The following is a 14147-nucleotide window of genomic DNA, read 5'->3' as shown; positions in this document are numbered from 1 at the left end:
CAAAGCATTTACCTTGCACAGCGTAAATACTAAAATTAACTTTGCTGGTTTAGGGAACGTGGCAAGAGGTGTAATAATATTCCTAGCACTGACAGATAATGGAAAAGTTGACAAGACAAATAGCAACTTGGGTGCTATTTACATACAGGGCAAAGAAGACGAGAAATCGCTGATATAAAAGGATACTGGTTATGGTCATGTGATAAATTGTCAGTTAAAATTGTACTACATGACATGAAAGAGAATGTGGTTTGCCATCATCTGAATCAGGCAAGCTGCTCTTTAAGGCAGTCCAAAGCCACAGTGTTTGTTGGAATTCTGGGAAGGAACACAGAAGGGTGGGTAGGACTTCTGAAACCGCAAAGTGCCTTTAAATATCAATAGCAACCTCCAAAAATGCTCTAAATCAATCACTAAGAAGTAGAGGACTACAAATAATACTGTATGTTGAAACATTAAGGCACTTCATGCATTCACATACATTACTCATTTAAATGGATTAGAAAAATTCTAATTCTGGACTAATACTGGACTAATTTGACAAGCTATTTGCCAAAGATATTTATCTACAGTAAAAAAATGCATATTAAACATATTTTAATGTTTTATAATAAATTTTAATTTACTAATACAGATATTATTGCTTCCTTAATTACAACACTGAGATATACAGGAACAAATTTAAGGTAGCTGGAGTATTAAGAAGAAAATAAAGAGGAATTTTTACCAGTCCCCCAAGGATGAAGAAGACCATGAAAAGGCGACCAAGGGTTGTTTTTGCATAAACATCTCCGTAGCCAACAGTGGACATTGTAACCATCAGCAAATAAACACATTCCCAATATGTTAGCGGTTGATTATTTTGGAAATTTTCCCATGGATCCCCTGAGTTCTCCACCTACAATATAGAAGTAAACATATAATGAATTATATTAATTATAATTATCTCTAATTAACCCCAAATTCACTCTACTCATACATGTATGTGCCTCTGTGTCTGTATAGATATATCATTTGGCATACAGTATGAACTCTGAATCCTTTCCTGTATTTTATTTTGATCAAATACAGAACCTGACCCTGTGCCAAATAGAGCACTGCAGTTCTTTTGCCAATATACACAGCCTTGCTACTCAGATAATTTATGGGAAGTATCTTTTCCAGGCACCACTAAATAATGTAACTTACTCATGTAGTTAGGTAAGTTCATTTAATAAAAATGTGTTCAGAATATTTTCAGAGTAAATCTTACTTTTAATGCAATTATACTCCTCAATGTTTTTGTTTTAAAAGACTCTGTAGCTATTGAAGGCATTACTGGCACCTTTAGTGGTATGCTACTACTTTTTCAAACAGCCAGCCACTGTTGAGACAAAATTATAAATTTGTCAGTGGGAAAGGAGTAGGCCATTTAAAAATTGTTCCATGGTAAAAAGCTGAAGGTTGAGTATTCCTACAGTAGAATAGAAAAGCTTTTGTTAAAAAACAAAGGAAAAAAAAAATTCCAGATCTTAGAAAATAGCATTCCCTTGGTCTTGATGTAATATTTAAGGGGTATTGTGCTCTGTATGTTCAAAAATAGAAAAAGGTATTATTTCCAGATAGAAGTGCTACATTGGCCGAGAGGAGTGTAAAAGTCCATGAATGATAAATATATCATAAATTAAAACATTCAGAATCCCTGTGCATCTTTAAGGGCGAGCTGAAGAAGCAAGAAAAGGAGGAGTCTGGATTTAATCCTCCAGGGCTGGATGGAGCTGTGTGGAGCCAGCCAAGGGCTCCGGAGTGCCGGGGGATCCTGCGGGGAGTTCCCTGGCGAACACCGCCACCTGCTGCCCAGCCCGGCCCCACCCGAGCCCGGGGATAGCCAAAACACCGCCCCAGCTCCGGGGGAGAGAGAGCAGAACGAGCCCTGGGGAGCCGGGGGAGAGGAGAACGAGCCCTGGGGAGCCGGGGGAGAGCAGAACGAGCCCTGGGGAGCCGGGGGAGAGNGAGAGCAGAACGAGCCCTGGGGAGCCGGGGGAGAGGAGAACGAGCCCTGGGGAGCCGGGGGAGAGCAGAACGAGCCCTGGGGAGCCGGGGGAGAGGAGAACGAGCCCTGGGGAGCCGGGGGAGAGCAGAACGGGCCCTGGGGAGCCTCAGGAGAGCAGAACGGGCCCTGGGGAGCCTCAGGAGAGCAGAACGGGCCCTGGGGAGCCGGGGAAGAGGAGAACGAGCCCTGGGGAGCCGGGGGAGAGGAGAACGAGCCCTGGGGAGCCGGGGGAGAGGAGAACGAGCCCTGGGGAGCCGGGGGAGAGGAGAACGAGCCCTGGGGAGCCGGGGAAGAGGAGAACGAGCCCTGGGGAGCCGGCAAGGCTGCACTGCAGAGCCCTGATGGGCACGGCAAAATCAGCTCAGAGAGCCCGAGCTCCGCCGGAAAACCTCAATCCAGCCTTTTCAGGGGCACTCACCAAATGTATGAACCCAGCTGCTGTCAGCCACGTGCTGATAAATATAGAGCACAGATTCACTAGCTTGATGGAATTACTGGAAATAAACAAAGCAAACAGGACCTTAGATTAGACTTTGTCACACTTTTTTTTTTTATAAGTACCTCTGTACATGTTCCATACTTTCTAACCAAGAACCTTATGATTATTTCCCAAAAGCAACTTATCTAAAAAATTTGTTCAAAACTTTATGTATAATATGTATTATGTTTCCTTTGAAGAGCTCACATTTTCATAATGTAGAAGAATTCAGACTCCTTCTCAGCTTGAAGAGAAAGTCCCGAGGTATGAGAGCAGAAAGACAAATAGAAACCTTGGCTACATCAGCAGTCAGAAACAAACTAACAGAAACAAATAATGCTTTTTCCCAGGTAATTTGGTTTGCCTCTCAGTACACTCACTTCATTTTTCACTGATATACACACAGAATTATTCACATGTAAATACATAAAAAAAATACATGACAAAATTGTGATTCCCAAATTAAAGAACTAAGTTATTTTTCAGCTCCTGTGTGAAGTCCTAGGTATTTTTCATATTATTCTGCTTCCATTAACTCCTATGGACCTCTTTATGGAAAATTCAAAATTAGAGTATTTAATACTTCACATTTTTCTCTAAAAAAAAAGAAAAAAGTATAATTTAAACCTACCAGAAACTCTGCAAATATATTTTAGTCACACTGAATAGTATTTTCCCTACTGTAGGAAGAAGTGATTTTTAAGCAAGGACCTCACTCAGTTCAGCAGGAAAATACCATATTTAAAATCTTCTGGAAGAAATACAAATAAAACATGCTCCCCCTCTTCTCACAAAAGTCACTGTCCTAAGAAGGATATTCAAAAAAACATGAGGAACTGCAGTCCATGTATGACAGTGTTTAAACAATCTTACCCATTCATGGTTTTGAAAATATTTATAAGAAGACCTAACACCTTAGAAAAAAAACCCCTACAATTATCCTTAAAGCAAAACATTAAAAAATATAAAAATTGGGCAAAATTCACCACCAGTGTTAGCAGTAGTAGTTTTGTGGAAAAATTAATCGATGTCTCTGTTTATAACTATTTTGAGGACGATAAAGATGCATTTTTTTCTGCACAAAATTTGGAAAAGAACCTGCAAAATTAACCAGAACAGCTCCTTTAAATATATTTTTTAAAGCTTCAGTAAGTGGACATAGGGGGTACAAGAAACAGAATAGGACTGGGTAATATGTCAGATGATGAAATGAATACTGTACTCAAAATAATGTATCAGCAGCTGTGTCATTAGTGTTCACCAACATCACATATTCCCTATTGCTCTCCTTCTTAAACTATGGTTAAGTCCCTATTTTATTAGTGATAATGTTCATTTATAGCATAGGACCCTAAGCAATAGGTTCCTAGATTAAACAAAATCATAGGAGTGATGCTGATGCAATGCTCCGTTATGAAAGGCTGAGCATCATCCTTCACCTGAACTTAGAAAAAAAGATATTCCTTACAAAAAAATATATATATAAATAAAGTGTCTGTTGGTCTCTTCATATTACTGTATTACCCATTAATAGTAACTATTTACATTACCTGTTTGATACATTTCATTTTTGGAGATTTATTAAACACTGTACCTTGTCTGTCCTCTGTGAAATACTCCCTGTGTTTCTGCCAGAGTCTAAATATAGATGAAGGATTAGTCATAAACATTTTCCCCCTCTTTAAGCTCTTTCCAACATCTGTGCAAAATCCCTTACTGTGAGCCCTGCCTAAGCCTCTGCAGGTTTTTTTAGAAAATATTAGAAAACAATGAAGGAGAGAATTTTTTCAGCTGAAAACAGTAGAATTCAATTTCATAAAACATGGGACAAAAATCTTAAATATGTTTAATTTCAAATTAGGGAAACAAACTCTTGGCAGAGTACAGTCTTTTAAGTGCCACTGTAAAATTTTGTGTAGTCTTACAAGATCTTTTCAAATATATTTAGCTTTTATTTCAGATATTCTAATAATCACCTAACACTTTGCTAGTCTCCTTACTGACTGTGTTTTTGCATTGTGCAGCTTCTTTCTCTGGATTTCACTTTTTGGAATGGCCCTTCTGCTCACTCTGAAAAGAAATGATGTTCCTTTAATCCTTATATCTCAGTCAATCATTCCAGGAGTAATTTTCATTTATAGGCTACAGTAAATGTTTTTCTTTACTGGAGAAAAGAGAAAAGGAGGAGAAAAGTATACCCAACCAGTGCCCAGTATACCCAACCAGTTTCTCATCTTCTCAGATGTTAAGTGTTATTAATGCCAAATGCACTGGAATGCCTAGGTCAAATTCGTTCCATACCTTTTTCATATAAATACATTTGACCTCAAATGGAGAACACTTTCCTATTGCTGAATTTTTAAGTAATAAGAAGTACTTTTTTTTCCCCTACTATAATTTCACAGCTAGTAATAACATACTGAATTTACTACCCAAATCCAACAATTCAAGTTCTGTCATTGGTTCTATGACTTGATGTTCATAAAAATCCTAAAACGTTGAAAATTTCAATAAAATCTTAAAAGTGGACTGAAAAACATTGTAATATCTTAATTCCAGAAGATTTTTAACCATCCTTGAGAAAAATAATTCTGCAGTAGTGGGCCAAAAGCATACACTACAGTATGTTAAAGTAATAATAATGGTTTAAGGGCACAGTATGTAACTGATATCACTGAGTGAATTTAGGAAAGTAAATTTTACTTAAATAACACTAGATTTGTTGAGACTACTAGTTTAACTGCTCTAACTTGTACAAAATATTTCAAGATTCTCCATTAATCATAAGGGCTCAGCATGCTTTATTTTTTTAGGAAGTGAAAAAATTCAGAACCAGAGCTCTCAATTAAGGAGTATTCTTGTACTGTAATAGATGTGTGTGCAGCACATGAACTGCAGTTCTGATGGTGCTTCAGAACACACTGAAAATACAAAAATTTCTCATTGAAGGTTGCAGTACCAGTTAGAAACTAATTTTCTGGCTTGTTGTTTTCTATAAACTAAACTCATGCAAGACATTAAAAGAAACCCCAAGCATTCACACAATCAAATTTATGTCAGGTGTAACTAGAAACTTTTCTAAAACAAATTTCATTCTGTTAATTTGTTTTAATTTGACACATCCACAAAACAAAACAAAACAAACAAACACAAGAAGACGTTTTCGGAACATTGCTGACGTTCCAAGTGATTTAGTTCATTTCAGGTTATTAAGACAAAAAAGAGAGCAGACGTGACTTTCTGTTGCACTACCAGGAACAAGGAGAGACATAAAAACCTGTTTCGAGGTGGTGACAATTTTTCATTCAAATAAATGATGTTAGTGATGAATTGCTAGGAATGAATTAACTGGCTAAACTGAAACACTCATATAAGAAAGTTCTGCTCTACAGGCTTTTACTAATTAACATTTGAGGTTTATAGATATTTTGGCACCCATATAAACAATCACAGAGATGTTATCTAACATGAGAGTAAATTCTGCACCAGAGAAAGGCCATTTCAATGAATTGGTCAATCTTAAATAAACAAGCTCTGAATGTGTACCTTGAATGTGTTAATGCACATTTATGGATCTGGAATTTCCCAAATCCCCACTGATGAAGGGGATGTTAGCTTTTATCCAGAATCCTTTGAGTTTATGGGGTTTCTCCACTTACAGCAACTTGTTATGGCAGGGATGTTCTGTATGTTAAATCTTATTCTCCTTTTCCATATTGAGCATTCTGAGCTATGGAGCTTCACCTTGCATTCTTTGATGTCTTTGTTTGACCAGAACTGGCCTCCTGCCAGTAACACAACTAGGGACAGAGAGTGTGAGTGTTTTACAGTACAAAGAATAGTTTCAAGGTTAAGGGTTGAAGAAACAGCTGTTTACTGTGAGTGTGTTCAAATTCCCATTGCTACAAATTATCACAGCAAGAAATGGATTTATCTGCATATAAAGCCCTCACACATCTACAGCAACTGGTGCAGGGAGGAGTTTTTCAAAATGGAACTGATTTTACAGTAATTATTGGAAGCTGGGTTCAATTCTTCCCCTAGAGAATTTTAGAGAATGATGAAAAACAGTATGTCTTCAACTGCAAAGCATGGGAAGGTTTCTCTTAATTTCCTTCAAAATGATCTTTTGTCCAAAATTGTGCTTTTCCTGCACAACTTCCATGTATTAATAGGCCAAAGAACCAGTAAGCCAGAAGGTTAATTGGAATATTTTAATTATTATGTGGAAGAAATACTAAGGATAATGAACACAATATAAAGAGGCTCAGTGTAATTTTTAATATGTTTTTGATGTGAAAAATGTTTTTGATGCTCAGTACAAAAAAAAACTGGAAGAGCCACAATGAGAATTCCTCAAAATACCTTTTAACTGTATTCTTTTGAATGAGTTTTTATTTCAGTTTTTCAAGAGAGAAGAACATGGACTGCTTATATGGAAAGAAAAAATGTTTAATCAGTTCAAAGCTATGGAATTCATTCTGCTTAGAATTTATCAACACATAACCTTGCTCAATATTTCAAATATAACAATGCATCAATTAAAATGATCACATAGAAAAAGCTGCTGTCACTGACAAATCAGTAAAGAGCAGAAAAGGGTTTAAAGAACAGATAAAAAGCAAGTTTTTTTTCCAGAAAATAAAATAATATATTACTAAGGCCCCAAATCTAAACCATTTACATTCTCTCACCAATGCAACTAAATCAGCATGTAAGAAAAAGTCTTACCTTGTTTTAAGTATATTCAGAAACTGCAAGATTTCTGAGAACTGTATCAGTCTAAGGGCTCTTAAAAACCTTAAACCTGCAGTGAAAGAAAACGGTTATAGTAAAGGACAATTCAAATTGTAACAGCATATTAAAATGACAGCAATCAAACCAACATAGGTAACATACAAAAAGTCAAATACCTTTGAAATGTTCTTCCATTTTTAATAGTGCAAGGATCCTTAACAAGTATGTTTCAAATTGTTTTAAATTTATTTCCCTAATAACAGATTTATCCTACCAGAAAGCCTTACTTTATATAGGAAATAATGGGAGGAGACACACAGGCTGAAAGCTAAGGGGGAAAAACCTCACTGAGGTTTCTGTTGGGAGCTGCAGTGCACATGTCCTCCTCTTTCAGGCTGTCAAAGACACAGGCAGGTCTGAAACATCTCAGTCCTCCAAGCTCCAGTGTTGCTTAGTGAGAAATAACAGATCATGGGCAAGAAATCTGATAACCTGGATAAAGCATACTGTATATGCCTGATTAAATTTGGTAAATCTTAATGACGTAAAATCTTTCATAGCAATAATGCTCCCTATCGCCACTCTAATTTCAAAAAACTCAAGCAGGAAAACAGAGAAATTGTACCTTTTCTCTTAAAAATGACAAATTTATTGTAATTCTTACCATCAGTCTATAACTATAGGAATACATTACATAGCAACATTTTTTTTTAAAGTATTTTTACAATGAAATAGCATTTTTATGTTGAAATCAGATTGCGTGCATAGCAATTCCCAGATAACTACAAAGTCAGTGAGACAAAGAGAGTGTGTGCAAGAGAAACTAATCAAGAAGATTAAGGGCTTAAATTATTAAAATAGTCTTATGCTGATAGTAAGTGATTTGGCTGCAGATTTTTGGCATATGAATAAAAGTACACTCTGTACTGTACATATGCACAGCTTATAAAATTAAAGTAAAGCTTGAAGGATAAGTTTTATTAGAGAGTACAGGAGCTACATAAAAGTGGTGTAACATGGTATTTCAGCTGTTACAGGAAGGTCTAGAGCAGCTTCATCTCATACATTCTCTTTATTGACATCTATTTTACCCAACTCCAATGCAACAGACTACTTTTTATTTTAGAAACTTAAGGAAATACTGACTCTGGCAAACATATAAACCTGGTCACAACTTTCATCATCTCACTGGAGTAAGAGGTTCCCCTCAAGCACAAAGGTGCACGTGGCAAGATGTGTTTAAAGCAAGAAGTTTGTCCTTCAATGTTCTTGGAAAGTTGTTAAATAAAATATTTGTTCTTATATTTTGCCTTGTTAAGACTCCTAAGTAGTGCTAAAGTACACTCCTGTACTTTATATGGATATAAAGTTTCTTTTTAATTACTAACTGTGGGGAACTCTGAAAATTAATCACAACTTGCTAAATGGATTCAAGGACCTAAATGAAAAGCAATAAAATGAAGCTTAATAATACTAAATGTCAGATCCATTTGCAATTAGAGAATGATAACTTTGGATCATATTGATGAAACTGTGGAAGACACACCCCTCTGTTCCAATTCCAGTAGTTACCACAGTTACTACTCTTATTGAAAAAAATGTGGTTAGACAGGGAAGGACCAGATCCTTACTAGCAATCACAAATTTTCCAGCTTTTTCCTCCAGCTGCTTTCCTCACTCTGCTCCCTGTGAACTTTTATGAAAAATGGCTGGGGTGAAAAAAAATCCTGCCTCTAATGTTTTGCACTGCATCTGAAGCTAATGATAAGACCAAGTTAACCATTGCTATGTTTCAAAAAGAAACTTGAGAAACATCTAAGTTAGCAATAAAACTTATATCTCCAAACCATCATAAGGGTTAAGTTACATTTTAATTGCAGGGACATCAAATGATGGAAGAAAAATACTATGTGTTCAATGTATTTTTTGTGGAAGAAGAAAATCCTTATAGGTAAAGTTCTGCATTTTCTGCAGCACACATAATTTTAAAAAACTTTCTTTAGTTAATAGAATTAGGTAAAAAAATAAAAAAAAAAAAATCACCAGAGAGTTTTCTTGGACAGTTTAACTACAAAATAGAACAGGTCTTCAATTATAAAAGCCAAAGGAATTGTTACATTGCAAATTAATTATTTCCAGTATCCTGAAGTTTCCTAGGCACAAACAGATCTGCTGTTATATATGTATTTCATTTTATGTGATTTTCACAGAATCGTGCAATAGTTTGGGTAGGGAGGAATTTTCAAGGTCATCTTCCTGCGATGAGCAGCTAGATCAGGATGCTCAGAACCCTGTCTGGTCTGACCTTGAATGTTTCCAAGGCTGGGGCACCTACTGCCTCTCTGGGCAACCTGTTCCAGTGTTTCATCATGCTTATTGTAAAAAAAATCCTTATCAGTATTCTAAACAACCCTCTATTATATAGAAACCACTACCCTTTCTTCTATTGAAACAGTTTCTGCTAAGTCTGCTCCCTTCAGATACTGAAAGGCCACAATAAGGTCTCCCCAAATCCCTCTTTCCTCCAGGCTGGACATCTCCAATTTTCTCAGCCTTTCCTCACAGACAGGTCTTGCATCCCCTTTTTTGTGCTGAGGACGCAGAGCTGGACACAGTGCTGCAGGTGGGGATCACAAGAATGGAGAGAAGGGTAGAATTTTCTCCCGTGCCCTGCTGCCCACACTGCTTTGATGCAGCCCAGGACACAACTGGCTTCCTGGGCTGCAAATTCCCATTGCTGGCTCACATCCAGCTTTTCATCTACAAGCACTCCCAAACCCTCTGGCAGGGACTCAATGCCTTCCTCACCAGCCTGTGCTGACACTGGGGGTGGCCCCAACCCAGGCGCAGGACCTGTGCTTGGCCTTGCTGAGCCTGAGGATGTTCCCACAGAGCCACTTCTCAAACTTGTCCAGGTCCTCCTGGACGGCTTCCCATCCCTCCAGCACATCAACTGCCCCACTCAGCTGGGGGTTTTCTGCTCACTTGCTGAGGGTGCACTCAAACCCACTGTTGCACAACTGAGATGATGATACCTCTTTCAGGTCTACCACCGTGCCAAGAATAGAAATGGTTGATGTTTGCTTATGTATCAAAAATAGAAAGCAAAATTCAGTAATAGGAGCACTAACAAAAATTCCTCCTTCCCCAAAGCTGTTTCAGCTACATATACATGTACATATAAATGTGTACAGATCTCTTTTCTTAGCAATATTTAGGAATGTGTTTTATAAAAGTGGAGAAGAGTAATTTGTTTTTCTGTGAAATACCTACAAAACTGTTCTACATTTAAATGATATAATCAAGGGTTGAGATAGGGTAAGTTTCTTACATATTACAGTGAAGTCCATTCTAATTTCATGGACCCTGTCTGATAAAGTTAATTGTAAACTGCTAAACAGAATGCTCAGAAAGCACGGTGCTACTTTCTCTCCATCAAGTAACTTATCCTTTTCTAGGCAAAGAATTTTACATTGGAATTTTCTTACAGGATCTGACTAGGATAGCATATAATCTGCTATACTAAAAATTATTAAGAGAAAAAAAAAACTACCAGATTATTTAGTTTATCCAAAAAATCTTCCTAATAAGAGAAAAAACATAGATAATATAAAAGAAGGACCTCTTGAGTTTCTCAGGCTTCTGCTTCTAAATGGGTGACTAAAATACACTTAGGAATTGGAGTTTATCTCAGCCACAATACCCAGGACAAAGCTAAGATATTCATAGATATCAAGACCAGAAAAAACTTTCATGATTATAAACCAGATTACTTAAACAATGAGACAATGTTTTTTAGTCAATAGTTTCTGCCTCTAGTACAACAATCTGAGTTGTAGGTATGATAATTCAAATAAACATTCAACTCTACCACAGGATTATTTTCTAACTGCAAAAATTTTTCTTTAGATACTGTGTTGCCTGTGCAGCAAACAGATAATTTTCAAAATACACTGAAAATGTAAAATATGTGTGTAAAACTATTTCATATCATGGTGTTCAACCTAGAATCTGTAAAAAATCTGTAAAAAATGGTCACTAGGAGAGGCCGCATCGTGCCAAAACCCCCTGAAATCAGCTTTAGATAAATCAATTATCTGTTCAATAGGAAGCAATATGCAATGCTGAACTACCAGGCTACATCTAGAATACAGCAGGAGTACTTCTTTCCTGACTCTTTACTAAGGAGCCTACAAAACGGATAGATTCTTTGGAAAAGAATAGTGACCCTGACATGGCAAATAAACTATGTGACAGTAGAAATGCAATTATGGTAGAAAATTATTTTATCTATAAAGTTTACAGCAAAGTAAACAGTATTATTTACAGCTTTATATGACTTTACAGGCAATGGGCTATTTTCCTCTCTTTCATACAGTTTTTTCCATTGGATTAATATACAGAAGCAACCAGGATTAGTTGTAGGCTGTAAACCCCACCCCCCCGTCCCATCACCCCCCAGAAAAAAAAGGAAATGTACCATTTAAAGTCTTTGAAGGAAAAGGCAAGGAAATCATGATAACTATACTTATTTTAATGAGATTCTAATCAATAGAAACAGGAACTGGGGTATTTCTTCATTCAACATGAGACATTCAATCGACAAGAGCAGCACCAAGCATTACATTATTTCTCACCAATGAGATACGTAATCCCTTTCTTACTGCCTTAGGCTGTTCATTTTTTCCCTGATAGACAATTGTAGACCCAAAATATTGGTGTAAGGGTTCAGTACAAAGATTCTGTTTACCACTTCTATTCCTGAGAAACAATTCACCCATTTATCAGAACAACATCTTCATCAAACTTACCAACGGCTACTTCTACCTAGATTTCATTAAGACTACATGGTTTACTGAAGTCTGAAAAAAACCCCAGAATCCATATTTAGGAACCTTTTTTGAGACACAGAATAGAGGGATAATTTTTAAGATGCAAAATAATCCCATTTTGAACATCTTCGAAGTGCAGCAGAGTTGTCTGAGGTCTTACTCCCTGTAGATAGGCTTGAAAATGAAAGCTCAAAGAAAAAAGACAAGAAGAAATAGAATGGGAGGAAAAGGATGTGTCATTCCTTGGAAGCAACCCAGACAAAATATTTTTATACATTTCTCCACCTCTGTTATGCAAGTGGTGAAAACTGCCTGCAGCACAAAAACAAAAAACAAAAAAAATATCAATGCTCTCTGACCAAGACAATAAAACCACAATCCAGTTTAGAATCTACATATATTGCTTTCAAAGAATGCTGTATCGAAGATTCATTAATACATCTCTCTGCTGCACACTCCTTCATCTTGCTATTACATCTTTGAAATAATGACAGTAGTTTGAAACAAAATTTCTTGTAACACCAACACTGCAGAATATTATAATCCATCCTTCAATAAAGACTGGATTATTTGATTCTAGGTGAACAATGAACCCCTTTTCTGGAGAAACAGGAGTACATTGCAGCATGTAAGTTTGGGAAAGAATTCTTTCTACAAAGCAACTGAAATACTGCAGTTTTTTTTAAAGTCGAGAAATGAAACAGAACATGTTTTTTCACCGGATACAGTAATATTAGCACCAGAGACAGCATAAAAAACTACAATTCTGAAGAAAAAGTTGAGTTGGACCTTACCCCAGTATGAGCCGACCCTGTAACAAGACACCAAGGAGTTTCGCAAAGTGCGTTGCTCTTCCTTTTCGGGGATATTATGTCCAGGTTTGACACGATATCCATTTTTGAACAATTCTCCGTGAGATTTTTTACGCCTTCTAGTACTTTTGTACGTTTCTGTACGTGTGCCTCCAGAAGGGTTGTGGTAGACTAAAATCTTGCTGGGAATCATGACTGTGTATCTTCAGCTCCAGGAGCACTGAAGTAAGGACTGTGATCCAGTCTTCAGTCACAGCGTTCACTAACAGTGAAGATGGGCATATATATCCACCCTTCCTTTTGCTAATTCAGTATCAACACAGAGAGACAGCTCAGAGTTCTTTCTTTAACAGAACTTCTCTTTGGGAGCAGATTTAACTGGACACAGGATTAAGTTCCCCTTTACTGATTGTTATCAAAAATAATTCAGTATAATCTCGTCCATTTCCGTTAGCTTGAAACAAACAGAATGAATTCAAACACAAAACCCAGCTTGACAAAACAGACTAAGAGTACTACAAACTGGATGGGCAAAACAAATCACAGAAGCAGGCAGGCAGTGCAGATGCTCCTCTGATCCGTGATGTATTAGAGCTTAAAAACCATCTTCTATCCGGATATTACCACATAAGCTTCTTTCAGATACATCAAAGAACCACACCCATTGATTCAAAACCCACAAACATGATGCTGTTCACTTGGAATGAACAGGTACACTCACAAAGAATATAGTTCTGACATTCATGTACATAAAGGGAATTGTTTACAGTGTATTAGTTCCTTTGGCAAGTTCACATGTCTGTTTTCCAGTTAAAGCTAGTACGCAGAAGGCAGAGTTCACATAATCAGCCAACTCTTACAGGATTTATCCCAGATGAAATTAAAAAACCTCCAACAAATAAACACAACGACCCTTCCTCCAATCCCAGTTAATGACAGCTACCTTACTGAAGGAAAAAGAATTCAAAACAAAACAATTTAGCCATCAAGCAAGAGAACGAATAATAGAATCCTCAGCTCTCTCAAGCAGACTTGCTCTATGAATAGTCACAAAACTGGAGTTTTGTTCAGTCAACTAACACCTCATTCAGTTGGATAAAGCTCTTCAAATTAAAAGTAATCATGATCTTCAATTACATATGATAGATTTTCTTCATGAATTTTCCTGCTTTGAGCATAATACACAAACTTCATTGTGAAAAGTATCTTCATTTTGAGGAACATACTAATAATTCCTTTTTCCTTTTTATTCCCCT

General features: G+C 36.9%; 1 protein-coding gene across 1 annotated transcript in view; it reads right to left on the bottom strand.

Annotated features, from left to right (window-relative positions):
* KCNMA1 (potassium calcium-activated channel subfamily M alpha 1) overlaps positions 1 to 14147 on the bottom strand; it is a 255043-nt gene that overhangs the window by 153820 nt on the left and 87076 nt on the right. Inside the window, exons 5-7 of the mRNA XM_033515702.1 lie at positions 7242 to 7317; positions 2451 to 2526; positions 728 to 898 (exon numbers count right to left, since the gene is read on the bottom strand). Of these exons, the coding sequence (XP_033371593.1) occupies positions 728 to 898; positions 2451 to 2526; positions 7242 to 7317 (323 nt within the window). The remainder of the gene's footprint in view (positions 1 to 727; positions 899 to 2450; positions 2527 to 7241; positions 7318 to 14147) is intronic.

The sequence above is a fragment of the Parus major genome, chromosome 6 (genome assembly GCF_001522545.3).
Source record: "Parus major isolate Abel chromosome 6, Parus_major1.1, whole genome shotgun sequence".
Classification (NCBI taxonomy): Eukaryota; Metazoa; Chordata; class Aves; order Passeriformes; family Paridae; genus Parus; species Parus major.
This window is presented reverse-complemented; position numbering and strand designations above follow the sequence as displayed.